This window comes from Lasiodiplodia theobromae, assembly GCF_012971845.1.
Source record: "Lasiodiplodia theobromae strain AM2As chromosome Unknown scaffold_32, whole genome shotgun sequence".
Classification (NCBI taxonomy): Eukaryota; Fungi; Ascomycota; class Dothideomycetes; order Botryosphaeriales; family Botryosphaeriaceae; genus Lasiodiplodia; species Lasiodiplodia theobromae.
In genome coordinates this window covers 182,457-209,489 of record NW_023336511.1, presented here as the reverse complement: position 1 = coordinate 209,489, position 27,033 = coordinate 182,457, and the positions used below count along the sequence as shown (strand labels likewise).

Here is a 27,033-nt window from a genome sequence, read left to right as displayed (position 1 = left end):
AAGCGGTGACTACAACCTTCCGCAATCCCGGACGCAAGCGCCAGCCCCGCCACTCGGATTCTCACGATTGCAATCACAGGCCCAGTGGACGCCGCAATTCGGTCCGACGCTTATCTATGAGCAACTCACGATAACCAGTTTACATCCAGATATTCTATTGTCAATTTGGAACGAGAATTGCCACGGGCGCGAGAAAAAAAACAAGCACTTCAACCTCTCCTCGAAGCCACAAGCAGCTCAATCAAAAGCGCAGTGCGACAATCATGCCCACGCAGACGGAAGCCCCAACGGTGACATTGCCGCCGCGAAAGAAGCCCAAGTCGCGCGACGGATGCCAGCGCTGCAAAGTAAAGAGGGTAATGAGATCCCAGCTCCTAGCCCACTGTTCCCCTCCTTGCCCAACATGTCGATGTTTTCCCGCAACGCCCAGCATCCAATACAGTGCTTAATCCGTGCCTCTCGCTCCTTCCTATCTTTATCATCCGCCGCATACTAACATCACGCAGCTCAAATGCGATGAGACCAAGCCGGACTGCCGCAACTGCGTCAACCGCGGCATCGTTTGCCCTGGCTACAAGAAGTTCATCAAGTGGAGCACCAAGTATGAGGCATACATGCCAGATGCTTCGCGCACGCTTATACTCGGACCAAACCAGCTGAAGGAAGATAAGCGACTATGGAGCGCCAACAGAACCACTAATTCTATCGAATCATCCAGCCCAGAAGAGGAGACTGAGCGCCCAAGGAAACGACTTAGGAGGACAGAGAGAGCTGGGCAGACGCTCGGATGCCAAACCCGAAATGCGGGGCAAGATGCAAGATTGTCGTCGGAAGAGGGGACCGACGCCCGGAGGCGTGTCGCAGCTCTCGAGGAGCACATTGCACGGGTCGCAGAGTGTGTGCAACCGGTTCAAGACGAGCCCGAGGAGGATGTGGTACAAAGCATCGAAACAGCCGAAGAACCAAGCGTGGATGATGACGCCGCACCACCACCCGTCCCGGAAACACCAGCTTTAGATATCTTACCCGAGGACAACACTTCATTCCCCGACTTCGGCGAGTTTGAGATCCCGGATCTGGATTTCTCTAACTTGGAAGTGCCTCCTTTCGAAGTCCCTGTTGATCTACTGGAAGAGGAAGAAGCCGAAGAGAACGTAGAGTCACATGATTTGGTCACCCAAAATGATACCCAGGACTATAGCTGGCTCTCACGCGAGCTGCTTCGCAACTTCTATGGCATGAACTCGGCCCCGTCTCGCGGTCCTGCTTTCTTCGAACCCGGCATGGCTCTTGTTGAACACTACTTCAAGAGTGTTTGTGCCCTCTATTCCTCCTTCGACTCTGCACTGAACCCGTTCCGCACAGCCGTAGGTCGGATTTGGGACTCCAGTCCCTCCGTAAATTATGCCATCCAGTCCATGGCTGCCGCCCAGCTCGCCAACTTCTACCCGCAAATGGTCGTGACGGGATTGGAGCTTCAACGTAAGGCATATCAGCACTTGCAGGACGAGATGGCTATGGTGACAGCCGGCTGCCAGAGCAGTGAGCGCGCGTTGCTCGCCATCTTACTTCTCGGCCTTACAGCATGCTGGCACGATGAAAACGACCTTGGCTTGACGCATCTGGCGGCTGCACGAACTCTGATTTATCCACGTCTGATCGCCCCCGTTCCTCCCGAGAACAAGGTCATCCGACGGCAGAACCAGTTCTTTGAAGAAGCTCTGATCTACTGGGAGATGCTGATCGGCTTCGTTTCGCAAGAATCGGCCATAAATGACGCGGCAGGACGTCACAGCAAGCCATGGCAGTCCGGTAGTGGAGGACTTGGTCCCCTGGGCATCGCCTCTTCGTTCATGAGCGGCAACCGCAGCCAGGCCTTCGTCAACGGGAACAAGCTTCTCCCGCATCCCTGGACGGGCATCGCGCCCAACGTGCAAATGCTCTTCGCCGAAGTTGGCCGGCTGGTCCGCCACGAGCGCCTTTCCCACCAACAGTCGACCTGCCACGCCAGTCTCTCCGACCCCATGGGCTACTCGACCCGCCCGCCCCCAACCACGCCCTCAGCCCAGCAAGACCAGCGCGACAAGCACGCCTGGGCGACGCTGCTCGAGGAGCAGCTGCTGTCGTCGGACCTGCCCGCGGCGGCGGACCTGATCGACCCGGGCGACGCGGCGACGGCGCGGCGCGACTTCGTGCAGCTGGGCGAGGCGTACCGGTGCGCGGCGCTGCTGGAGATCTACCGCGTGTACCCGCGCATCCTCAAGCGCCGCCTGGGCGCCGACTCGACGTCGGGCGGCTGGGAGAAGACGGGCATCTGCAGCCTGACGCCGTCGACGCCCGGCACCGCGCGCGAGGACACGGACCTGCGCATCTGGCTCAACAGCCTCGCCCTGCACGTGCTGGATTTGCTCGAGGAGCTGCCCCACAGCTCGGGCACCTGCAGCACTCAGCCCATCTTGCTCGTCGCCGCTGCTGGCGAGCTGCGGTTCGTGTCGAGCTTGGACTACTTCGATTTGCACGCCAACAACGAGAAGGTGAGGCATGCGAGGGAGTTTGTGAGGGAGAGGTTGAGGGAGTTCGCGAAGCGGTTGCCGAGTAAGCCGCTGATGCGGATGATGCTGTTGGTGGAGGAAGTTTGGAGGAGGCTGGACGCCGGTGACAAGGACGTCTTCTGGTTGGACGTCATGTGGGAAAAGGGGTGGCAGACTATCATGGGTTGAGATTGGCTCTTTTTCAGCGCTATTTGTCTAACTATTGGGGGTCAATTACGGTCTTTGGAATCTGGGCGTTTGCGGAACAGTAACGACGACACGGTTATGGTTTGTACAGATGCTGGCTGTATGTTCGGACTTATGTGCAGTAATGGAAAGTAAAAGTTAACATGTCAAAATTGCTGAGCAAGTCAAGTACGCCGGGAAAATCTTGTCTGAAATTTATCACGAGTGATGTTCTCTTGCACTCGTTGCATTGTGTACCAAAGCTTAACAATTGGGCCAGTCTCTGCTCGTCACTGTTGCACGGATGATGAGACTCGCCTTACTGGAGCAGCTGACAGACTTCGCATCTACATCCAGCTATGCTACGCTGGAATCTCACGATGTCAGCTGCCGATGCTAACCCAAAGTTGATTTCAATGTATAAAATCTTCGACCTCGATAATATTCATGAAATTCGCCCCCACGACGATACATTGCGGGTAAAATCAGCCGCATAGGTAGTGATGGAGATATCCATGATGATACTTGGTGGCGGTTCTGCTTGTGTGTTGGTCAGTTTAGGGTTCACCTGGAAATCTAAGCCCCTCTATAGAGCGGCCATGCAGCATTTTCAGTTAGTGGTGAGTGTTGGCATTTTACGTCGGATATGGAGATTCTAATTAAATAGGGGTTTGGATCGAAATCAGTTATTCATACTGTCAAGTAACAAGGGTGGGAAAGAAAGGAAAATGAGCCAGTTCAATTTGCTCTCGCTTTCTAGTAGGGAGACATGTACATCCGGGCGTAATGAAGTCACGAGTTCAGAGATTTCAGAGTGTTCTTTCATATATCAGCTCAATTTCATTAGACACACCGTACACTTTGTTAATGAAGTTTTATAATGCCACGCCGCTCACCCAGCCTCAGATCGACCAGTGACACGCGATTCCTGCGTAATGAAAACCATGATGAGACCAATCATGGGTCTGTTTCAATCAGGCAGCAGCTTTCCGAATGACACGTGTGGAGGTTTTACAAAGACATCTGTATGACGAGAAGCGGCATGCAGTTTGATCGGATGAGACCAGCCATAATGGGCTAATGCAGAGTACATAATCAAGTGATCTAGGTCGGCGTCTTCTTCAGTCCCTTGATGCTTTTATAAATAGGATAGCTACTAGTTGCCCGCTCCATCACTAGTTAAAATAAACTGAATGTTTTCAACTACAACTGAATAGTAAATGGGAATTACGAAATGGGACTACTTTGCGGTCTGTTGATATTTATGTCTTTTGAGTCCGTGGGATTTATATTGTGAATACCTCTTGTACTTTCAATGCAGAAGAGTAGTATTTCGAAATCATGATGATGCTAACGATTACTGAGAAATGTACATGTTCTCTCTTATTGCGTTGAGACATGCATGCAAGCTTCAAATTAGCAAGGCAAATCAGAAAAGCAGAATACTTATGATGCCATCCACTTCAACACCACAATACTTATTGCTCAAGCGAGCCATTTGAGATCATACCTTATTTTTTTTTTCTCATACATATATAAAAACATCCAAATTGCCATTCCCTCGGCAGAACATTTTGTTCCACCGCTGCCATTACCTCGCTGCCCTTCACTCATCGTACACGATTCATGAGACATAAGGTCAAAGAGAGAAACCAGCAACCGCACCAAGAACACCGGCGCCCCAACCGTGTTCGCCGAGCAATAACGAGTGTTGAAAATGGCCGCCCGCATCCTTTCTATCCACCCACATGCCCCCATCTAGAATGATACCTTTCCTTTCCTCGCCATGCCGTTTGATAAATTGAAGCTCTCTCGCTCTTGCCCAACTCACATTGATATTCCCCAGCACTTGAACCACCTTTCGTCGTCTCTCTCCATAACCGCCACAACTGCTCCCTCTACTACTTTCTTCTCTCCTTTCTTTCCTCTTGAGAACCATCTGAACACAACTCAAGCCAAGCAAGTCCGTCTAGTTCTTCTTCTTACCCTCCGTCTCCTCCGTGTACGGGTGCTTGATCGTCAAGCACCAGATGTCCAAGTAATCGCAGATGGTCCAAATGACGTCAACGACGAAGCTGCCGTACACACCCACCGCCAAGCCCAAGCACAGGAACACGAACGCAACCTGGTAAACGCCGTCACCCAGCGCGCTCGGCCAGCCGATGTTGCGCAGGCCGCTGAGGTCGATGCCATCGATGTGCGCGTGCGCCAGACGCTCGCGAAGCACCGGGCCGATGCTGTCAATGACGGCGAAGACCAATGGCAGGGTGAGGATGTTGGTGCGGGGGAAGGCCGACTTGCACAGGTGGGCGGTGATCATGCGGCCGACGGAGAAGGCGTTGATGAGGCCGACGTAGAAGATGAAGGGCACGAGATGGGCGTTCAGGATGACGGGCTGCAGGTACAGGTACGTGGGGATAAGAGCCCAGGCGGTGAAGAAGGGGATCAGGCCCAGCAGGGCGATGCGCGAGCGCTGGCCGCGCGCGCGGCGGGCGGCGATGACGTTCTGCGAGGCCGTGACCAAGTTGAAGACGAGGATGATGCCGCCGTACACCATGTACCACTCCGTCCACGCCATGTTGTAGAGAATCTCCGGCAGCCAGGCGGGCTTGGCCACGCCGACGGATGCGAGCAGGCTGCGGCCCCAGAAGCTGCCGCCACCAAGGTAGCCGGTCAGGGTGTAGATGACGCACAGGGTGAGGATGCCCTCGACGGGCCCGGAGACGAGGCCGAGAGTGAGGGTGTGCGTGTGGTACTCCTCCCATGTCTGCACGTAGAAGGTGAGCAGGCTGGCGAAGAGCGTCATGACCGTCTTCCAGCCCTGGCCGAGGTTCATGGCAGCGGAGAAAATCAGGACCTCGAGAGAAGTGTTGACAGCGTCGACGCCGTGATCGAAGAGCTCACCGAGCGGCCCGCTCTGGCGAGTGCGGCGGGCCTGGGAACCGTCGACGGCGTCAAAGGTCTGGTAGAGGAACAGACCGACGGCCCAGCTGTAGTACACCCATGGCGGGCAGTCCTGGTCCAGCGTTGGAGAGTACCACAGCATGGTCAAGAAGTTCATGACCACGAACCCGAAGCCAGTCAAAGTGATCAGGTTAGGCGCCATCCACATGGGAAAACACTTGATGACCACGTGGGTGTAGAAAGGCTTCAGGATGTACCGCGAGACCAGCGAATGGTCCACTCCCGAGTACTTGTACTCGTTGAGCTTCGGCAGCTTGTCCTGCCGTATGTACACCATCTTGCCGTGTGGGATGTGCGAGTGTCGCTGGGTGTGTGTCCTTGTCCAAGCTCTTTATCGCTGTTGTCTTGTCTCGTCGGGACTACGTCGTACCGCGTGCGGCCTGGCGCGGGGAAGTCGTCTAGAGCAGTGTCGCACCGGTGAAATCGTCGGCGTGCAAGTCGTGATCGTGGCAGTCGTTGCGGTCGTGTCGGTCGTGGTAGCGGAGGGAGAGTATTTACAAACGACGGGCGTGGGACGAAAAAGTTGTTTTGGATCGCGATTCCTGGCATTTCCGACGCGTTGGCGTCACCGGCGCCCCGCCAATTGGGGCTGGACCGTGTGCCATGTGCCCCTCCGCTTGAGCGGTAAAGAACTGGCGCTTCACATGCTGCTGAGCACCAGTCATGTGCCACGGAGGAAGGAATACAGGCTGTCACACTGTCGGGATTTCGTAGCAGGAAAAAGCAAGCTTATGATGTCGCTCTGCATTTCCAAAGCATAACACCCCGCCGTCAGTCTGATCTACAAACGGCTGATCCGTGCGTCGCGACATCAGCCCACGTTTAAGGGCGATTGATTCTGTGTCATTTGGGTGTTCGACCTTTATATTTGCTATCCGCCTAACAGAACCCTCGCATGCTTGTTGTCATACATCGTTCGTCGATGAGAACTTGTAAAGCCTTGCAGCAAATGCTCTTCATACTCGTATCGCCTTGCCTGAAAAGACCTGCAGCTATTGCTCCTCCGCTGTCCATGTATTTTACGAGACAGGGCTCCACTTCATCGGAATCAGGATGCGGCTCTTCATCGTTTGGATGAGCGGCACCGTCTTGTGGACCGTCTCGCCCCAACCCTCGACGCTCCAGCTCTCTTCACGGCGCCTCTTGCGCTCCTCCAGGTTGGCAAACTGCCAAAGGTGGTGCACCGTGTTCAGGTCTCCAATTTGGACGAACCAGGCACCGACGCCCTCCATGACCTCGCGCCTCGCCTTGAGGCCGCGCCTCCAGTGCGTCTCCCACTCCAACAGGTTGCCAGGGTGCAGCGTGTATGAGCGAAGTTCGAACACACCGCCGAGTGAGCGGGGCGGCGTCGTCGGCCAAAACGAGAACTCTTGCATCAGAGACGTGCGCTTCGAATGGATAAGCTTCTTCAGCTTGGAATCAAACTCGGGGAATCCGGGGTGCGACTGGATGTTGTGCAGCGAGGCGTGGTAGCCCTGGTACCGCTGGTACTCCCAGATGTGGACTGTTGGAAGTCCGCAAGTCAGCCTCGTCCAGCCTGCAGAGGTGAGTGAGTCTCAAACTGACCGAAAGTGTCGCAATCTCCGACCTCAGTCCTCCAGCTGCCGACCAAGTGCACCTTGTTCTCCGGCAAGGATGCCATCTTCGGGTACCACTCGCCCACGAGCTTGACGTATTCATCCACCTTGTCGGGCTTGACCTCGTGGAAGACAATCGAATGGACGTATTTGCCGCGAGCCAGGACCTGCGAAAAGCTGCGCTCCATGTCGCGATCGAGGTTGCGGCCCTCGGTGGTGCCATAGATGAGCCTCGACAGCTTGCCCTCGGACTTGGCGCCCTCCTGCGACTCCTCGCGGGCCTTTGCTTCTCCTGTGAGGTTGGATGCAAGTGAGCCAGTAGCTTTACCAACAGAAGAGGAAGAAGACGAGGGAGAACCAGATTGCTCGTTGGGTACAGACGCAGACACATGACCGCCGTTAGGGGACCTACTCTCTTCGCGCTCCCGCTTCTTGGCCGCCTGCTCCCTCAGCTGCTGGCGGAACTGGGCCTGCTTCGCGTCGAAGCTGGCAGCGCCATCGGGTGGGACGTCGGCCAGCGCGGGGGCTCGCGTGGACGAGAGGCGCGTGGTGAGAGCGGCAAGGGAGCGGGAGACGGGCAGGGCTGCGGCCGCCGGGCGCGAGCGGACGGCGGGCGCGAGACGAGAAAGCATCGTGAAGGGTGTTGAGGGTGTGTCGTGTGCAGGAATGGGTGCGTGCCAGAGCAATGGAAGGGGAGGGGGTGGTGGGTGGTTGGCCTGCCTCGATGACGTTGGGCGGTGGAGCTGCAGGCAAGCTCAGGACCGCGTCGTCGGCAGCGGAGAGTGCAGCAGTGTGAAGCGATGCAGGTGAGGAGAGGGGCGTACTGGTGCCAAGGGGATGGGTGTCAATGGGTGTCTGCGTCTTGTACCTTCCCAGCTTCAGCGAACGGAGAGTTACTTGCGTGGCCAGGGTTGGCAGTCTGAGGCCGTTAAAACGACTTCCCCGCACACCAACCCAGCTCCACCCCCAGCTCCCGCCAATCACCGCCCCTGCGCATGCATCCACCCGCACACTCATCCGGTGCTGTCCGTCACCATCGCTGCCGGCTGCAGAAATGTGTCGAACGACGCTTTAACGATCGGAGCCTTACAAACCACGCTTTAGCCATTGGCGCTGTACGCCCTGCTCCGCCCCCGCATCCCGCACCCGAGCGCATCCCCCATATTCCCCGAGTCGTGCCGCGGCGTTCGAGTTGAACGACACCCGCCCCCTTGCCAACGCAGCCTCAACCGTAGCCACAAATGATCGACACCACGTCTGTTGGAGGAACATCTCACGTTTTGGCTTCGCTCCGCCCGTCTCATCCACAAGCAATCGCTTGCGCCATTCCGCTCCAGATCTGACGAACCCCTGACGCAGCGAGAAGCTGCCACTCTTGCATAGTCTTTTCTTCTAGCAACATGCATTCATCCCCTACACCTTCTACCCCAAACCCCGAACGTGCTCACTCCGCAAGTCAACTCAGACCCGCCCGGATAAGCTATCTACAGCAATTCGAAAGCCCGAACCTCCCGTCCTGTTCGCGCCTCGGAGCCCTGTACTCCCTGGACCAAGCCAGCATCATGAGGTATCAGCCAAGCCCAGCCCCCACCATGCTCCAACGACGCCCACCGAGTGTATGCCTTCAAACGCTGCCGAAACCATGAACTTTTTTTTTGTGAAGTGCCGGATACTGATCCCGAAAAAAAGAGTGTTATAAGAGGAAGTCGTGGGGCCTACGGCCTGACCCGTTCGTAGAAGAGAATGTAGGCCACCTTGTTATCCTTGGCTCCCTTGTCTGCCATCGGTGTCCTCTTGCCCGTTGACGAGGCTGGGGTAGCCGTGCCGTTAACCACGCCAGACCACTTCTTTGATCCAGCAGTGGAACCCGAACCGTTAACCTGACTCCATCCACCTTCCGCATGTGAGTCGTCTTCTTCGTCGAAGCCAGCCTGTTCGTAGATACTCTTGCTGGCACTTCCATTATCCTTCTTGTGCTGTTCAAGAGCCTTGGCAAGTATGCGGGGATCTTCCTCGCTACCGCCCTCAGCTACATCTTCGCTGCGAATGCGTCGAAGAATGGTGTCGTCCATCCGAATCCATTCCCGACCATCTTGCCGGCGCACGTCGACCGTGTAATGACCGCCGCTGGCTGTCTTTCCGTGGTGGTAGACAACACCAGTCAAGCGGTACTTGGGTTCGCCGCCCTTGACATTCAAGCCAGGGCGCATGTGCTGTGGGAATACCTCCTTCGGAATTTCTAGATCCAGAGGGTAGCCGACCTTCTTCCAAATCTTCTGAGTACCGCCAGTGTTGTCGTACTGGAAGCGCTTGAGATGGAGGATTAAGACCGGCGGAAGCGTTTCAATGAACACCTGCTTTGTGGCAGATGCGTTAGGTCCACGAGGAGAGTTGAAGTCACCCTGGAGAGTTTCGGGCCTTGTTAAGCCCTTTAGCGCATCCACAATGTTATTCACATTAGGAGCGCCGATATCGAGCTGCAGAGGCTGATAGGGTTCGAGCGTAACCGAGGTCTTGAGACCTGGAACGCGAAGTTCCGAGCGCAGCTTTCCACCGAAGATCTTAGTGATGGGCGTATCAGACTCGATGATTCCCGAGGACCTGGTCACGGACGATTTTTGCTTGGGTCCGACTTCGAGCCATCCATCAACCTGAGTCGAGTCGGTATTAGAAGTAGAAGCGGCGTCATTAGTCGTGGTCGTGCTTGCAGGCGCGGTCTTCATAACGTGCACACATTCATCGTGAAGGCCAGCCAAAAGGAAACCCAGGAACTCCTCAGCATCTTGTTGATGACCGCGCTACGAAAGTCAGCATTTGAGAAACATTGGCTCAGGACGCAACTCACCCGCATGTGAGAAAACCTTGGCAGACGCTTGATCACTTCGTAGACGAACTCGGGGATAAAACTTTCACCGTATTTTTCAAGTTCGGTATCCTTAAGTCGTAGTCTGAGCTGTTCCTGGGAGACTGCAGAGTCGATTATGGTGAATTCGCGCATGAACATTATCCTGCGTAATACGTCAGATGTAATGTGACATAGCGTCGCGCAGAAACTTACATTGCGTCAAGCAAAGGTGTCTCGCTTTTGAAACTATACGCCGCACGCTTGCCCACCTGATCCAAAAAGTCATAAAATGGTATACAGAAAACAAGGGTTTGAAGAATCTTGCAGCTCGTTAGGAACGTGGTGATCTTGCTGGACGGAATCCATAGGGGCGTCGACTTACAGAGTTCATATAGCACATGTTACCAGTATTTACAAGACCGCGAGGTGCAAGGAAACCAATTTTGTTGTCGGCGTTTACGTTGTAAGTCCGGAGCACGTCGGCCATCGAGTCGCTCTTGGCCGCCGCAAAACCGTTGACGGCTGAAACACCATTGGAGCCTGAAGCAGGTGCAGCAGCGGCAGCTGCCTTCTTGGTCCTCACGAGATCAGCCCATGACTTCGGAGCCGCTTTCAGCGTAGGTGATGTCGCAGTCGCGGTGCGTTCTGACTCAGGTGATGCCACGGTTGCCTGCTCCGCACTCTCGCCACCCTCTTGCGGCGCGTCGCCAACCGTGCTGGGCCTCTCGGCAGTTGAAGTAGCGGCGCTGCCCTTGCGATGAGAGGTAGGCATGGCTGGCTTGATTGGAACGAGCGGAACCGCAGGGATGGTAGCCTTGCGAGTGTGTCCAGTCGCAGCCTGTGTCTGGGGTGTTGCCGGCGGCATGGCTGATGAGGGTGTGGTAGGGTGAGTGGAATCGGCCTCTGACTGAGCTTGCGACGTGGCGGGGGTCTCCTGCTCGGATGCAGCAGTAACAGTAGGCTCAGCAGACTCAACTATCTGCAGATATTCTTCCGCCTCTGCTGGATCTCTCGCGGGAAGCTCCACGTTTGGCGCGCGCGAAGGTGGTTGTTCGCGCCTCCGGCGCCTCTGCCGGTGCGCTTTGGGTGGGAAAGGCTCATCAGGGTTCGAGTACCACGGTAGCTGTATCCTGCTCAGCCCACCTGCAATGGCTAGTCCGTTTCGAGACAAACTTACGGAAGGATAAAAGGGCATCTTCACTCCAGGAGATGGTGGCGCATGCTGTGACAAGAGAGCCGGGTGAGATGTCGCAGGAATGAGAGGCGGGGTTGCTGTGCTCTGCGCGATGGTTGGTGTCGATGGCGACACCAGCGTCTGCGAATGAACCGAAGGAGTTGACGGCGCAGGCTGTGGCGTCGATGAATGCGCGACCAGCGGGGCTGGAGGCGTATGAGTATGGGCAACCGGCGGCGTGCGGACGGGTTGGCGGTGAACAGGGGCGACAGACTGGATGTGAGGGTGCGACGAGACAACCACGGGAGAGTGTTGCTGAGGAGGCGGCGGGTGCTGAGGGAAGTGGCGAGGCGGCAGCGCATGCTGATACTGTGGGTGGTGATATTGCGGCGGATAGAACTGCTGCGGGTAGTAGGGGTGGGCGCCAGGGAATTGCGCGGGATGGTGGTAGCCGCTGTACATGTTCATCGGCACCGGGGAATGGGCCTGCGGCGGCAGATAGTAATGGTCGCCCTGCCGCCGAATGGCAGGCGGCATGTGAGGTCCTGGCATCATGGGTGCGGCGGAGACGGGTGCCTCACAGTCAGCGCTGGCCGGTCAAGGACCTAGCGACCGACTTGTGAGGCGCGGGAGGACGACGGTGGGACTGCCAACGCGAGCCGGCAGAAAGGGCGATGGATGAGCGCCGGAAGGTGGTGGCGCTGCAGTTGCGGCTTGGTGTGAGGTGGTGATAGTGCGTCGTGGTCGGGGTCGCGGAGGATGATCGGCTCGTCGACAACAATTTGGCGCAAGGCGTTAGAGATCGCCGCCGACTGGGGCGGGGGCGCGGCGGGCAGTGGGCTTTTCCTGCCCACGGGATGGTCGTGATGCAGGCGGCCTTTCACCAGCCTGTCGAGAGCTTGACGTTCTCGCGCGCGCCGGTCCGGCGTTTGCGGCCTCTTTCAAGGTTTAGGAGCTTGCGGCTCAAGGGCTGCTCGCCAAGCGCGGAGCGGAACGGAGGGGCGGAGGAGGGTTTCAGTGATTCGGCAACGGGCGTGCGGGCAGGACCTTTCAGCCTGGAGTTCCCGAGAGCACGTTTCGTGTAGTGCGGATCACGCGTTGCTCGCGTTTGTGCGTCTGCAGGGCATGACGGCACAGCTATCGATGTAGATGGGCTGACTAGCAGTAATTCTGAGGCAACAGCCCGCCCCCCCGCTTCAACGTCTTCTACCCACCCGCGCGCATGCAGGATTCCGGCCGCGCCAGAAGCTTCTATACTTGATCCGTCACAGTGCAAGCCTTCTTTGACAGTCCAGCCCCAGCTGCACTGGTTTGGCCACCGTCTCAGTCACGTGCTGGATGCACCACCCAGTCCGTCGCTCCCGTCGACTCAACCCGCCGAAGACCGTCTCGCCCCGGAGGACTCCCTTCTGCAAGTCCGCCTTCGGGGGACCAGCAATCTCACCCTACACATTTCACTGCAACTCGCCTCTGGGCATTCCTCTCGACTCTTACGTCTCTGGCTAGCTGTTGGCACCGAATAGGCGTTGGCGGGGTCTTTTGCCGCATCGTCATAGCTGCAGCGTCATGTCCGCGAATCCGCCGGGTGCGATAGCCGCCTCCAAGTCAACCACCACCGCGGCTCAACTATCACCTCAAGCACAATCCGGCTCGTCGTCTGCTGGCGACAGCTACGGTCAGCGTCGCGCCGGCGGTTCTGGCAGTTTCGGCGCGGGAGCAGCGTCGCGAGCCTACCCCTCGCCTCGCCACAACCAGGCCTCGAAGAGGAAGCACAAGTCCGCTAAACGCCCTGGGTTGGGGAATGAGGATGCCATTGCGGAAGCTGTAAGCTTCCTCCCACGTTTCTTTTGGTGAATGCGACGCTGATATAGCCGCGGCACAGGTCGCCATGCGTTCCACCGGTAGCCGCAAGGGCCAGACTTCCATCACCCATCTGATGAACTTCAGTCTGCCTCCGCGCCCCCAGAACCATTTTCACGGTCACGGTCGTTCTTATAGGAGAAATCCAGCATGGGGTCCGGGCTCGGGCTACCATGCGGTGGACAAGGCGAGGTTAGTGGAAGCATGGTTACGTCTTATCGGAGCGCTTTCTAACGTGCCTCAGATATGTCCACGCGAATTACCGCTTCATTGTCGACCCTCGTGGTGACTATGAAAAGCAAGCCATTGATGCGGATGTCCACCTGGACTGGAACAATGTCCTACAGGTTCTGGCGTCTGCTCAATCGCAGTCTGCTTCCTGCCCAATTTGTTTGGAGACACCTGTCGCCCCCCGGATGGCGAGATGTGGCCACATCTTTTGCCTGCCATGCCTGATTCGGTTCATGCATGCTGAGGCTGAAACCAAGCTCCCGGAGAAGAAGGCGAAGTCGAAAAAATGTCCGATTTGCGAAGACAACATCTACATGTCCGATACTAGACCTACGCGATTTTACGTTGGACAAGAAGGCGAGCCTCCTCGGGAGGGTGCCGACGTCGTGCTGCGATTGGTTATGCGATCCTCTGGCAGCATGCTTGCCCTACCCAGAGATGGCGCAGATGCTCTGCCGAAAGGTGAAGAGATCCCTTGGTACATAGCTGCTGAGGTCATGGACTACGCCCGGATCATGAAGGGTAGTGAGGATTACATGACCGAGCAGTTGGAAGATGACATTCGAGAGATTGAACGTCAGGCCAGAGAGGACGAGGTTATGTTTGGTGAAGACAATATGGAGTGGACCCGGAAGGCTATCAGAATGATCAAGGAGACAAAAGAGAAAATGAAAGGTATTGGAAATCCTCCTACGTCTGCCACAAAGCCGCCAGAGAATAAGTCAAAGAAGCCTGGTGCAGCAGCGGAGGAACCGAACGCCGACACATTTCTTGCTGCTTCTACAGCTTCGAATCCCGAGCAAACACCAGCCAATGAGGAAGACCGTGGACCGGGGGAAACGACAGTGCAACCTAGCGGCGATGTTACTGAGCAAGCTTCTCTGGACAAACCCAGCGAACAGCAGTCGGCGGGTACGAGCAACCTCTCCAAATCCCTGGCCGAGTTCCGGAACCGTCAACCCGATAATCAGACACCATCGGAATATTACTTTTACCAAGCCTTGCTTCACTACTATCTCTCGCCCTTGGACATTCGCATTCTCAAAGTGGCATTCGGCAATTTTGCGTCTTTTCCTTCAACGATCCTGCCAAGAGTAGAACGAGTGTCGACCGGTCACGTTGTAGATGACGACTTGCGGAAGCGCACCAAATACCTGGCGCATTTGCCATACGGTTGCGAAGTTGGCTTTCTAGAATGCGACTGGACGGACACAGTCGCCCCAGAGGTTCTAGAGAAGTTCAAACCTGAGATTGAACGAAGACGGAAACGAAATCATGACAAGGAGATGAAGGAGGAGAAGGCGCGTGTGCGGGCAGAAAAAGAGGAGGACCAAAAGGCTTACGCGCAAGCTCGACGCAAGAGAAACAGCATCTCCAATACGCGCTTCACGGCCGACGATTTCCAGCCCTTGGTACCTGGAGATGTCTCGGGATCTGTCGAGGCCGTCGAGGTTGACGACACTTCATCGTCGCCTCCATATGCCCAACGCCAAGGTTCTGCCTTTGCGTCGCTTGCTTCTCCGTCGACAAGTCCAAGTGCGCCCCGAACAGTTTGGGGCACAACGGCTATTCCGGGATCAAGTCCGGCGGTGCATGCGCCTACACACGAGCATGATGCGGATGACGGTTGGCTCCAAGGGTGGGAGAAAGATCTGCTCAGGGAGGATGAGATGATCGCGCAGGCACAGGCTTTGTCTCTTGGGAACGGAGAGAGCTCAAGCGCTGGTGCGGGCGGTGGAGGAGGGGGAGGAGGAGGAAAGAAGAAGAAAAAGAAGATAACGTTGATGAGCACCAATGCGCGGAGAGGAGCGTGAAAGTGGAGGACTATTGTCAGGGGCGTGATTGGCCAGGGCGAACCAGGCACCCGGGTACCTTGCATGGAGCGCTTCGCGAAGGAAGGTCAGCAGCGTCTTGGGATTTTAGTGTAAACAAAATTTCCTCCACACAGCACATCTAGTAATTCCTGGCAGCGCGATCGATGAACGCAATAGGATGGTGATGTCGGAGTGAGTGTTGTATTGCAGTGATGTAATTGGGCGTTAGCTTGAGCACGGCGGCGCCGCTTCTCAAATTTGGCGGTGTCACTCTGTCAACAAAGGCCGAGGGAGGCACGATTTGCAACAACACACCTCCGCGAAAGCCCTGAGTCGCGCAGAGCACGGAGGCCGTCAGTCTCGCACATTTGCCCGCGCTGCCCAGGGAATTTGCGCTCCCCCGCCCGCTCGCCGTTCACCTCATCGTCGCCGCTGCCGCCGTTCAGACCGCCTCCTTAACCATGTCTCAGCGAGTGACGCGTTCGCAGACTGGAGCCACGCCCAGGTATTTATACCGCCCTACAAGCGACAAGACGGCACCGCATACCCGAGGCATTGCGCCAATTGGCCTGCGCCACGCCGTCTTCCGCGTCTCCAACACCGCAATGGCCTGAGACCCTGACCTCCAGCAACAGGAAGCCCTCCAACCCGGGATTCGTCGAGACTCCTGGACGCCGCCGCACCACGCGCAAAGCTGCTCTCCAGAGCGCTGACGGCGATTCTTCCGAGAACGGAACGCCTGTCCCCGTTGCTGTCCCCATCAAGACCGAAGAGCCCCTTTCGAACGGGAACGTATACGCTAACGGCTTTGCCAACGGCCATGCGAACGGCCACGCGAACGGCTACGTGAATGGCCACGCGACCAACGGCCATGTTGCGGACGAGAAGCCCAAGAAGGAGGTCATCGACCCGACCATCTCGGAGGCCTCTCCACACTTCGAGTTCGGTGGTTCCTGGGGTACCGGTGCCATGATGATCGGCTTTCCCATGTTGATGTACTACATGTGGTTGGGTGCGACATTCTACGATGGCCGTCCTCCGACACCAGCCGAGGGCGAGAGCCTGGGAGAGTTTTTCCAGCACCTGGTCCAGCTGTGCTACGATAACGCATTCCCGCACGCACGCGCCTGGACCATTTACTGGACCTTCATGGCCATCCAGATCGTCTTCTATCTGTACATGCCCGGCGTGTACTCCAAGGGCCAGGCGCTGCCACACCTCGGTGGCAAGCAGCTAGAGTACTACTGCTCTGCGGTCTGGAGCTGGTACACGAGCATCGTCCTGGGCCTGGTTCTGCACTACACTGGCCACTTCAAGCTGTACACCTTGATCGATGAGTTCGGGTCCCTCATGTCCGTCGCGATCATTTCGGGCTTCCTTATGAGCTTCTACTTCTACATCAGCGCTCACATTCGTGGTGCCACTGTTCGTATGACGGGATACCCGGTCTATGATTTCTTCATGGGGGCTGAGCTGAACCCGCGCCTGTTTGGATGGCTGGATTGGAAGATGTTCTTCGAGGTCAGAATGCCTTGGTTCATCCTGTTCTTCCTCACTCTCGGCACGGCAGCAAGGCAGTATGAGAACTATGGCTACGTCTCCGGCGAAGTTTGCTTCCTCCTCATGGCACACTGGCTCTACGCAAACGCCTGCTCCAAGGGTGAGGAGATGATCGTCACGACTTGGTATGTGGATTCGTCGCGCGCATAGCTTCGTACAGCATCGTTAACATAACCTTTTTCTTTCTTTTTTTAGGGACATGTACTTCGAGAAGCTTGGCTTCATGCTTACCTTCTGGAACCTTGCTGGTGTGCCGCTCAGCTACTGCCACTGCACGCTCTACCTCGCCAACCACCACCCGTCTGAATACGAGCACTCCAAGTGGCTCCTCTTGGCGCTCTTCCCCGCGTACCTGTTTGTCTACTGGGTCTGGGATACGGCGAACAGCCAGAAGAACCACTTCCGCCGTAAGGAGCGTGGCTCGGACTACGACCGCAAGACGTTTCCTGTTCTGCCCTGGCGCGAGGTGCACAACCCCAAGGTCATCCACACCAACACGGGCAAGGATCTTTTGGCGGACGGCTGGTATGGTCTTGCGCGCAAGATTCATTACGCCTGTGACCTCTACTTTGCGCTGAACTGGGGCTTTATCTGCGGTTTCGGCAGCCCGTTCCCATGGTTCTACCCGGTTTTCTTCAGCCTGATGATCGTGCACCGCGCAGCCAGAGACATCCAGCGCTGCAGGGAGCGGTATGGCGAGGCGTGGAAGGAGTACGAGCGCCAGGTGCCGTATCTCTTCATCCCGGTAAGTTAGGCTCTCGAGTGGTTGATGGTCATGTGGACTAACGGCCCCTGCAGTACGTTATCTAAGCAACGGACCGAGTCCGAAGATGGGTATTTTCTTAGGCGTCGCGCGTGAGTACATACAGCGCTTCGAGAGTGCCTTAGTTCACGCCCAGGAAGACCGCTTCGATTCATTCAGTTCTACAAATTCTTCCCACCGTATCGTTGGAGCTAGCATCGCAAGCAAGGTTTTAATCAGCAGTCTCTTTGACGGCGTAATACCCAATTCATTCTTGACAGTAGGTGGGATTAGCAGAGGAGGATTCGGGGAGCAGAGTTGCAGTTTTGCACAGGAGAGTATGTAATATGACGGCATACTTCGAAAGAGATGAACAGAGACGAATGGTGTTTTGGATGCTGCTTTGGGTGCTTCTGTCGTTGGCTTTGGAGATTGGTCCCGCTATTCGCCGTCACACGGGTAGGGCTATGAGTAGCATCTTAATAGTAATACAAGGATCCATAAGCTAGTAGGATGCTGATGCGAGTACAGTGCGACTGCGGCTCACGAGGAAGGAGAAGGGCAAAGATATTTGTGGGTATCTCTAGGCCTGCGGTTCCCATGATGCGAGCAAACATTAATGCATGCATGTCTCGGGAGCGTCGTCCGGCATCAGCAGCGCATTTCACGCCTGCGCACGCGCGCACGCTTTGTGTCAGCGCCACGTTGACAGCGCAACCGGGATTCGTACTTTTCTTCGACCCTCGAACGCGTTCCGATGCTGCGCGTGGACTTGGTTAACAAACAAGGCCAATGCGCTCGCCGGCCCGAGGCACGTTCTCTTGGCCGGAGAAAGCGCGCGCCCCTAATTTCGACGTCGTGCCAATGCACATCCGAATACTGCACCTGCTGAGAGGAGCGATCGGCACACAATCCGTCTGACGGGTGGAGCACGGCGGCCGGAAAATGCGTCCCTTCCGCGTAGGGCAGGTATGTATCGGCGACGCCGTAAGCAGTTCTCCGCCCAGCACGAGATCATTTTTATTTGACGGGGCTGGCAGATGGAGCCGGTTCCGACATGGCGATTTGCTTTTGCTGGTTTGCGCCTCTTCCGACCTGTGCTCGCATGAGGCCCCTTCGTGCGGTCGATCCTGTTTCGTGTGGCTGAGGAGCGGGCGAGGATTGGTCGGCACATCTGAGCGTCTTCTCGGCCTCACCCCGCACGAGGTACGGGTGGCACCAGGCACGCACGTCCTTAAGCTTTGGCGGCGTGCGATCATACGGGCAGCCCGCCGGTAATTCATTTCATTGTCGGCTGGACTGAAGGTTGATGTTAACGAGGATGTGGATGGTTGTACTTGCCCCTCTGATTCGCTGAATTTCTCATTTTCATTTTTTGGCTTTCCCTATTATTGGAAGCGTATTCAGCTCCTCATTCGTTAAGCTTTATGAACCGGTTGACGGCCCCGGCAGGGTGCATATGCGAGGTCCAAGAGCAAGGAAGCAAATAAGCACGGGGAACCGAGAAATCCATGACCTACCACGACGGCCCACGCGCCCAAGATAATCCTCTCACTGCCCATGCATGCCCTGCCATTCGCGTCCCGTCCCGGCACTCGTTTGCCACACTCCCCTTTACGACCTGCATGCACGAGCGGCCTTTCCGAATCCCGTGGTGGGGCAGCTGTAGGTACCCTGGTCTTTCCCGCTTCTTACGCTATTCCAACCCTGAAAACGCTGAATGATCGGCCGTCTGTCAGGGCTGCCCGCCTGCCGCTCATGATCATGGGCATGGGTCCTGGAGATTATCGCATATATACTTCTTGATGGCCCGGCGCCGCTCCGATATGCTGAAGCTGGTCTATTCTAATTTCTGAAATCTCTCGTTTATCTATCTTCACATACGGTCTTATCTTCGCGCACACAACGCTGACTCCAGCATTCGTTCGCGTGTGATACTGGCTCGTTGGCATTTCCAGCTCCCATCGTTGTCCGTTGCTATTCAGACGCTGCTGATTGCCGACGTCCTTGACCGGTTGCCCTCCTGCCGATCATCATGCGATTTGCGAAGAGTGCCGGTGGCGCAGTGCTGCTTGCGGCGCAGCTGGCTCGCGCCCAATGCTCTGAGAAAGCCTACGCTCGAAGTTCTCTTGGAAAGCGTGCAGTGGAAGGTGTACCACAGTTCGTACTGGATTATGGTTGGTGCTTTTCCTTTTTTTTCTTCCCAGTTGGAATAGTAGACGAGCCCGAGGTGGAGTTTTTTTTTTTTTTTTTGAACAAGCACTGTTTGAATGATTCTGGAAAAGCCACTCTCTTCCTTTGAACTGTTTCACAGCTATTCTGTCTTCATCTTATCTTCTTGTACCTCCCTAGTGATTGAACAAGACGACTGATTTTTCTCGTACAGCCCCGCTAAGCTACATCCACCACGAAGACGTTTACTTCCCTTCTGACCTGCAAGCGCAAATTGATAATACTCAGCCAGAGGTTGATTTTAACGTCATTGCTGACGCTGAGTCTCCGCTCAATCTGAACAACCTGGATTCTCTCAACTCATTCGGCAAGGAGGTCTACCTTACTTCAAAGGATGATATCACGCAAAGTCCGCCTTGGCTGGGTGGTGTGCAACCCGACTGCAATGGAAAGACGGACAACGCCATTACTGCAGCTGTCATTGTCAATGACAAGGGAAACGGGACGGTTGATGCCTTCTACATGTATTTCTATGCGTACAACTGGGGTGGCGTGGTGCTGGATCTACAGGTAGGAAATCACGTTGGGGACTGGGAGCACAACATGGTGCGCTTCGAAGACGGCGAGCCGAAATGGGTGTGGTATTCGCAGCACAGCAACGGCCAGAACTTCGCCTACGATATCCTGCATAAATCCGGGGACCGCGTAAGTATTACCACCAAAAAAAAGAGAAAAAATTGTCAGTGGGCTCGTGATGGACTAACATGATTTATTCTTTTCTACAGCCCATCAACTACGTTGCCAATGGTACGCACGCCAACTATGCCATCCCCGGCACGCACGACCACACCATCCCCAACTTCAACCTGCCCACCGGTCTCCTGCTCGACCACACCGAAGGACCCGACGATGGTGGTTTGCTCTGGGACCCGCTGCTCTCTGCCTACTTCTACAACTACACCAACGCCACCGGCACCCCAACCTTCACCGTCCTCGGCGACGACGACTCCACTCCGACGTCGTGGCTCAACTACCTCGGTAAATGGGGTGATGAGGAGTATCCGGAAGATGACGACAGACAGCAGCTGCTGTTCGGCGGCGCTATTGCAAAGTACGCCAGCGGGCCAACGGGGCCGATCGCGAAGCAGCTGGATCGGAAGGAAGTCTGTCCGAGTAATGGCAACCTGTGCATCTACAGATGGATTTTGGCGCCGTGAGTGTGGCTGCTTTTACCTTCTTTCTCAGTGTAGATATATGTTGCGGATGACTGATGCTTGGAGTATTTATATTCGTAATGTTCATATTTTACGCCTTCAATATGAGCGTGGGGGAGGGGATGCATGTTGGTTTGCAGTTTATTGATATTCATTAGAGTGCGGCAGCGGAGCTGTTGTAGAACTTCGGGTCGACTAAACTATAAGGCTGAACCTTATAACTAGATTGAGGCAAGCGCATTGACTGTTCCGTGGATGTGAAAGTAGGTCCAGATGAATCTTTAAATAATTTGTCGAAGAGACGCGCCCCGGCGGTGACGTAGCGTGGCGCGTCGCGGGAATGGAGCTTGGGCCGCGCCTGGCTGACGAGCTGGCCGATCTCCCCTCCGCGCCTCGTATCTCACCTGGTTGCCGCAACACTCTGCTGCGCGCTGCTGCTCGCCGTCGCCACCATGCAGCTGCCCGAGTCTGGTTCGTCGGTAAGCCCGCCGGGTCACCTTGCAGCGAAACGAAGAAGCCTAACGGCGTTCCAGCCTCTACTGTCGCTACCGGACGAGCTGGTGCTAGACGTTCTCCACTACCTCGAACTGGGCGACTTGTTCGAACTCGCCCAAACTTGCCGCTGGGGCTACCGCTTGGCTATTCCACTACTCTGGAAGGATGTCGAGCTCAAGGATTGCTGGACCCTGCATCCGCGCGCGTCGAGGCCACAGTTTAAAGCCCAAAGAGTCATCGACGAGTTGGCCGACGAGCATGACGATACGCCTATAATTAAGAAGCTGCTGGTGTTGGCAACGTGAGGCTGAAAGCATATGCGCCCAAGGATCACAGGCTGATACGCAGCAGCAACCCGTCCATTGCCTGTCATGTCCAGACCGTCCTCCACCGCTGCCACCTTCCAACGCCCAGCATCTATCACGAGCTCCCGCTCTTCTGCTTTCGCTCGCTTACCCTCTCCAACGATAGCCGCACCCACAAGCTCCTCATGCTGGCCATTCGGAACATGACAAACGTACATACCCTGAGGATCATATACGGTCATTACTTCCTTGCATATGGTCTCATCTGGGGCTTCCTGCATCCACATCGTCCAAGGAGTGTGCCTTTGAAGCGCTTATGGCTCGAGTACTGCTCGCTGTCCATGCCAGAGCCCGGTCCAATTGGCTCGTCATTTTGGCCTGACCTCTCAGGCATAACGAGTTTGAGACTCAGGCGTCTGAGCTATCTCAACGACCTCACACAGAGGAATGTCATAACCCAGGGCATGGCTTTGAGTAGGGCTCAACTCCATCGGAGGATGCTGCAAAATGGTATTGGAGGAGAATACATGACCACAATAGACAAAGTGGTCCCTGATGGCACCGTGTCTCCTGCTTCACTATCCGAAGCAGCTCGGCTGGACAAGATCATCTATGACGCTTTACCCGAGGCCAAAGAGTTTCTGGAGTCCACCCATGTGCCGGAGGATCAACAATTTGAAAAACCTCGGCCTGCCGTCCCCGCAGACTTCTTAAAGACTCTGTTGAAAGACTCCGCTGCTACATTAACCTCGTTAAATCTCGATATGCTCCTCTCCGATGACGCGTACCGAAACCGCGAAGAATGGCTCATCAGGGACATGTTTTTCCGCCTGAGCCATTTGCGCTTTCCTTACCTCCGTGCGTTCCAGCTGCGCAATGTCATGACTCCGTGGACTACGTAAGTTTCCTGAGCCCCCATTTGAAGCCATTTCTAATGCTTTGTTACAGTTTACCGAGAGGAACATATTTACTTGATAGATTAGATACACCTGGCTCCCCGACGCCAGTTATCGATTTCTTGGAATTCATGGACGCCCACCCGAACATTTCATGTCTGTCTTGGCCAATGGAAAACTTCTTTAGCCACCAACGCTCCGATGGCGAGGCAGCAATCCAACAAGACCGTGTCATATCCAACCTTGCCCGCACATTAAAGGAACTACGGGTGGATACGACCTTCCACCCTGATGCAGAAAGGGACCACTCGGGAGACTTCCGATACCCATTGGCAGCCAAGGGACGGCGGTGGCACTTCATCACCAGATTTGCTTCTCGAATGACCAAAGTTGAACACCTGAAGATGGAAGGCGGAATACCCCGTGAGGAGAAGCATGAGACTGTTCGGGCGCTGTGGCAATGCCCTCTTAACAAGATCGTCATGATTGCGAATTCGAGTCCTATCGGAAACTGCTGGGGAAGCAGCGACTTGTTTCAAACGGTCCCCGATGACGACGACTGGGACTTGGATGACGAGGACCTAAATGCTTTGAAAGATACGGCAGCAAAAGCACCTACCCCGCCCGGTCAAGATTTCGAATTCGTACCACAATACGACTGGCTCCGCGGATCTCTGATGCTGCACACTGTCGCGTCGTTCCACGCCGATACGGTTACTGAACTCAAGTTCTGCGGATACGTAGGGGCACCGATTCTTTTCGCCCCTACTGAGCTCTCGCATCCACTTTTATCACCTCTGCGTCACTTCCACAATCTGAGAAATCTTACCATGAGTATGTGGCTGGATACAAACTTCGAGGATCGCCACCGCGATGAAGAAATTATACAATTCTGGCTCAACACCCGCGACCCGGACACAACGGCCATGGTTGTTATTGTCCCCGATGACGGCTCCTCATCAGAATCCGAATTCAATATCGAGGACAGCGACGTGGAAATGCGGCCGCCAACGCCGCCCTCACCCCGGCCGCCAACCACCCCTCCAGGTGCCGCAGACCCTGAGCTACAATTCTACCACCACCTTCAGAACCACATCGCCGCCAACCCGACCAATCCGCACCCACTTCCGGATCCACCGGAAGAAGTCGCCCAAGCACAACAGCAACAACCCCCTGCTCTCGACGCTACTACTACTATCACTACTAACAACAACCACGAAAACGACAACCACCAACCCCCGGCCGCCATCGCCCAGCACAACACGACGCACCACCTCGTCGCCGTCACGGCCGACCCCGTCACCGGGCCCGAGCCCGTCCTCGCCTCGTCCCGCCAGCTCTCGTGGCCGCGCCGCCTGCACACCATGTACGCGCCCCGCGCCCTCGCCGGCCAAGTCGCCCGCCAGATCGGCCCGTACCTGTCGCCGCAGGCGAAGGCGCGCCCGGGCGCCATCGGAGCCGCCGGTGCCGGCGCAGGCGAGGGCGTCGTGGTCAGGGCGAGCTTTTGCTTGGGCCACAGCGCTGGGTGGGGCACTGTTTTTGATATTGATGTGGGCGTGGGATTGGGGAGGGGTGGCGGCGGTGCTGGTGTTGGGAGTAGTAGCGGTGGTGCTGGCGCCAGCAGTGCGGCCGGCGGCGAGGGGATGAGAGGCGATTGGAGCATCGGAACGGGAGAGGGGAAGGTGCTTTGGTGGGAAGGCCCGAGAGAAGAGGGTGAGCGGCGGAGGTGGTGGGGCAAGCTGAAGGCGAGACGGTGGTTTTGAACAGGGAATATCAGGATCGGGAAGTGTTCTCGTTTCCTTGTTGTGGGCGAGCCGGCTCCGATGGAAACGAAGTAGCTGAGTCTGGGGTAGCTTGAGGGGATGGGTTGGATTGCTGGTCAACAACATGGGGTTCGGCTGTAACTGATAATGGGAGTTTGGGTGTCAATGCTGATCAATGGCGGGGCGATGTACGGATATATTTAGGTAGTACAGGCACGCAAATGCGTGCTGTTTATTCAAAAAAAGTTGGAATGCAAGCCTTGGGAAGAGTGCTATTTTGATTTCACAATATGAGTCACTCGCTTACTCGATTCTTGGGAGCAGGTTCAGTCAGACGAATCTCTTCTATTCGTTGCTCTTTGGATCTGTAACATCTCCATATGTCTCCACTTAACCCGGAAAATAACTGATATTTATCTTTTTGACGATGCTCCTCCTACCTCTTCCTCTGCTGCTCTGATATATCTTTTTCCGCTTACTTCGCTTAGGGCAGGATCCTCTGGGGGTCACGGGGGAAGAGGCTGGCAAGGCGGACATTGCCGACGCCAGCCCAGAAGCTGACGATACGCTCGAGACCGAAGCCACCACCGGCGTGGGGAGGACAGCCGTAGCGGAAGCCGTCGACGTAGTCCTTGAGACCGGGGCCGTCGGGGTTGACAGGGGGGTCCATGGACTTGCAGCGCTGGGTAAGAAGGGTGGGGTCGTGGACACGCTGGGCGCCGGACATGATCTCCTGGCCGCGCATGAACATGTCGTACGAGTTGGAGAGCTGCGGGTCGTGCGGCGAGGGCATCGTGTAGAACGGCCGCACCGCGAGCGGGAACTGGTCGAGGACGTAGAAGTCGGAGCCGTACTTCTCGAGGACGAGCTTGCCAAGGAGCTTCTCTTGAGGGGTGCTGTTGGGAGAAAGGTGGTCAGCATCAATGTTTTCTAGCGAAATATAAGTGAAAGGGAGGGTGACAAGCGTACCTCAGATCCTCGTAGTCGCCAAGCTCCTCTCCGGCTTCGCGGAGCATCTTGACACCCTCCTTGAAGGGGATAATGGGGACCTTGCCGTCCTCGGGCAGCTTGAAGTCCTCAATGGTGTTCTTGCCACCGCTGGCCCACTCGCGGACGATGTCGGTCTCCTTGCTGTAGCGCTCGCGCAGACCCTTGAAGATGAACAGAAGCATCTCGACGATCAAGTCAACCACCTCGTGGTAGTCCTCCTCGAAGGCCATCTCCATATCGAGACCGGTGAACTCGGTCAAGTGGCGAGCGGTGTTGCTGTTCTCGGCGCGGAACACGGGGCCGACCTCGAAGACGCGCTCGAAGCCGCCGGCAATGAGCATCTGCTTGTACAGCTGGGGCGACTGGGCCAGGTAGGCCTTGCGGTCGAAGTAGGTGCACTCGAAGACGTTGCTGCCACCTTCGGACGCAGCGCCCAGCAGCTTTGGCGTCTGGATCTGCGTGAAGCCCTTGGACTGCATGTACTCGGCGTACAGCGCGCAGATGCCGCTCTTGATGCGGAAAATGGCACGGTTGTGCGACGCACGCAGGTCCAGCACGCGGTTGTCGAGACGGGTAGCCAGCGCGACACGCGGACGCTCGCCTTCCTTGGCTGCCTCCTCCTCAGCGGTGGTGCCCTCCTCAGGGAGCGGGCGCTCAGCGTCCTCGACCTGCAGCGGCAGCTGAGGCTCGGCCTTGGAGATGATGTATAGCTTCTGGATGTGGACCTCGAGGTTCTTGAGCGTCGCGCTCTTGATGGGCTCTTTGACGCCGCGCACCAGGCCGTGGACCAGGACGATGGACTGAGCGTTGACGCTGCCAGCGAACTTGACCATCTGCCGCGACAGCTTCTCGCTCGCTGCCACGACGGCCTGAATCGTCTCATCACCCTGGCGCAGGTTCAGGAAGGCCAGCTTCGCCGACTGCGAACGAGCGTTGATGACAGTGCATCGGAACGCGACCGGCTCGTCCTGCTCCTTGAGCTCGGTGAACTTGACGCGCTGCTGGCCCGAGGGGGTGTAGGGGACGGAGCCGATCATGGGCAGCTCGCCGTAGTCGTCCTTGGACACGTCGTTGGCGGCGTCGGCGCCCTGCTGCTTGAGGCGCTCGGCCATTTCGCGTTCCTTCGCCGCCGCCTTCTTCGCAGCCTGTAGAGAAATGGTGTCAATTGCACGTCAGGCGGTCATGACTGTCGAACTTGCGAACCTTCTCGGCTTCCTTCTGAGCCTTCTTGAGGGCGTTCTTGGACGGCGCAGCAGCGCCCTCAGCAGGGGGTGCGTTCTCAGCCATTGTAGATGTCTGTGGACTCGAAAACGGGGATCGACGGCTGGAGTGTGGAGCGGAATATATAGCACGGTCCTCGGGGTGCGGTGACCGTGTTGGGCGTGGGGTGACGGAGGTGGTTGTTGATATGAGTCGAAAATTCCGCTCGCCGGCCAGGCGGGGTGACGTGTGGTGGGGTGCTCCCGCGCCCAAGCCAAGCTTCCGCCGCCGCCCTGTGGATCCTTCTATTTCCGTAGGACCCATGTCCAAGTACACACTCGTCACTCAATGTCACGTCAAGGAACTCCCAATGCCCGCTCTGCCATGAACTATATTTTTAGGCTGTCCGGACCGCATTGTGGCTGGAATTCTACATACCTACCGTGAGCTCACCGGACTGGTGACTCAGAACACCGCCTCAAGGTCACTTTGCAGACACCGGCGGTATTCATTG

At 56.3% G+C, this 27,033-nt stretch overlaps 9 protein-coding genes across 9 annotated transcripts; 5 read left to right on the top strand and 4 right to left on the bottom strand.

Annotated features, from left to right (window-relative positions):
* Positions 1–263: 263 nt before the first annotated feature.
* On the top strand, positions 264–2,720 carry LTHEOB_9534 (C6 zinc finger domain containing protein; the record flags this gene model as incomplete). The annotated part of the gene is made up of 2 exons (XM_035519132.1): positions 264–356; positions 507–2,720. 2 exons carry the CDS (start codon positions 264–266, stop codon positions 2,718–2,720), a joined length of 2,307 nt encoding a protein of 768 aa, XP_035368761.1.
* Positions 2,721–4,686: 1,966 nt separating this feature from the next.
* LTHEOB_9533 (CDP-alcohol phosphatidyltransferase) lies at positions 4,687–5,958 on the bottom strand (the record flags this gene model as incomplete). The annotated part of the gene is made up of 1 exon (XM_035519131.1): positions 4,687–5,958. The coding sequence occupies one exon, from the start codon at positions 5,956–5,958 to the stop codon at positions 4,687–4,689; it is 1,272 nt and encodes a 423-aa protein (XP_035368760.1).
* Positions 5,959–6,700: 742 nt separating this feature from the next.
* On the bottom strand, positions 6,701–7,890 carry LTHEOB_9532 (Dimeric alpha-beta barrel; the record flags this gene model as incomplete). Its single annotated transcript, XM_035519130.1, has 2 exons — positions 6,701–7,185; positions 7,248–7,890. The coding sequence occupies 2 exons, from the start codon at positions 7,888–7,890 to the stop codon at positions 6,701–6,703; spliced, it is 1,128 nt and encodes a 375-aa protein (XP_035368759.1).
* A 1,083-nt stretch (positions 7,891–8,973) lies between these two features.
* LTHEOB_9531 (Peptidase C19 ubiquitin carboxyl-terminal hydrolase 2) lies at positions 8,974–11,832 on the bottom strand (the record flags this gene model as incomplete). Its single annotated transcript, XM_035519129.1, has 5 exons — positions 8,974–10,056; positions 10,104–10,266; positions 10,317–10,423; positions 10,486–11,226; positions 11,281–11,832. The coding sequence occupies 5 exons, from the start codon at positions 11,830–11,832 to the stop codon at positions 8,974–8,976; spliced, it is 2,646 nt and encodes an 881-aa protein (XP_035368758.1).
* Positions 11,833–12,843: 1,011 nt separating this feature from the next.
* On the top strand, positions 12,844–15,182 carry LTHEOB_9530 (Ergosterol biosynthesis ERG4/ERG24; the record flags this gene model as incomplete). Its single annotated transcript, XM_035519128.1, has 3 exons — positions 12,844–13,101; positions 13,160–13,329; positions 13,382–15,182. 3 exons carry the CDS (start codon positions 12,844–12,846, stop codon positions 15,180–15,182), a joined length of 2,229 nt encoding a protein of 742 aa, XP_035368757.1.
* A 461-nt stretch (positions 15,183–15,643) lies between these two features.
* LTHEOB_9529 (C-24 sterol reductase) lies at positions 15,644–17,552 on the top strand (the record flags this gene model as incomplete). The annotated part of the gene is made up of 4 exons (XM_035519126.1): positions 15,644–15,687; positions 15,818–16,867; positions 16,938–17,487; positions 17,541–17,552. The coding sequence occupies 4 exons, from the start codon at positions 15,644–15,646 to the stop codon at positions 17,550–17,552; spliced, it is 1,656 nt and encodes a 551-aa protein (XP_035368756.1).
* Positions 17,553–19,519: 1,967 nt separating this feature from the next.
* LTHEOB_9528 (Vacuolar protein sorting-associated protein 62) lies at positions 19,520–20,873 on the top strand (the record flags this gene model as incomplete). The annotated part of the gene is made up of 3 exons (XM_035519125.1): positions 19,520–19,661; positions 19,871–20,361; positions 20,442–20,873. The coding sequence occupies 3 exons, from the start codon at positions 19,520–19,522 to the stop codon at positions 20,871–20,873; spliced, it is 1,065 nt and encodes a 354-aa protein (XP_035368755.1).
* Positions 20,874–21,322: 449 nt separating this feature from the next.
* LTHEOB_9527 (Vacuolar protein sorting-associated protein 62) lies at positions 21,323–24,329 on the top strand (the record flags this gene model as incomplete). The annotated part of the gene is made up of 4 exons (XM_035519124.1): positions 21,323–21,349; positions 21,404–21,666; positions 21,717–22,568; positions 22,619–24,329. The coding sequence occupies 4 exons, from the start codon at positions 21,323–21,325 to the stop codon at positions 24,327–24,329; spliced, it is 2,853 nt and encodes a 950-aa protein (XP_035368754.1).
* Positions 24,330–24,813: 484 nt separating this feature from the next.
* LTHEOB_9526 (Aspartyl-tRNA synthetase) lies at positions 24,814–26,606 on the bottom strand (the record flags this gene model as incomplete). Its single annotated transcript, XM_035519123.1, has 3 exons — positions 24,814–25,225; positions 25,299–26,464; positions 26,523–26,606. The coding sequence occupies 3 exons, from the start codon at positions 26,604–26,606 to the stop codon at positions 24,814–24,816; spliced, it is 1,662 nt and encodes a 553-aa protein (XP_035368753.1).
* Between the last annotated feature and the right edge of the window lie 427 nt (positions 26,607–27,033).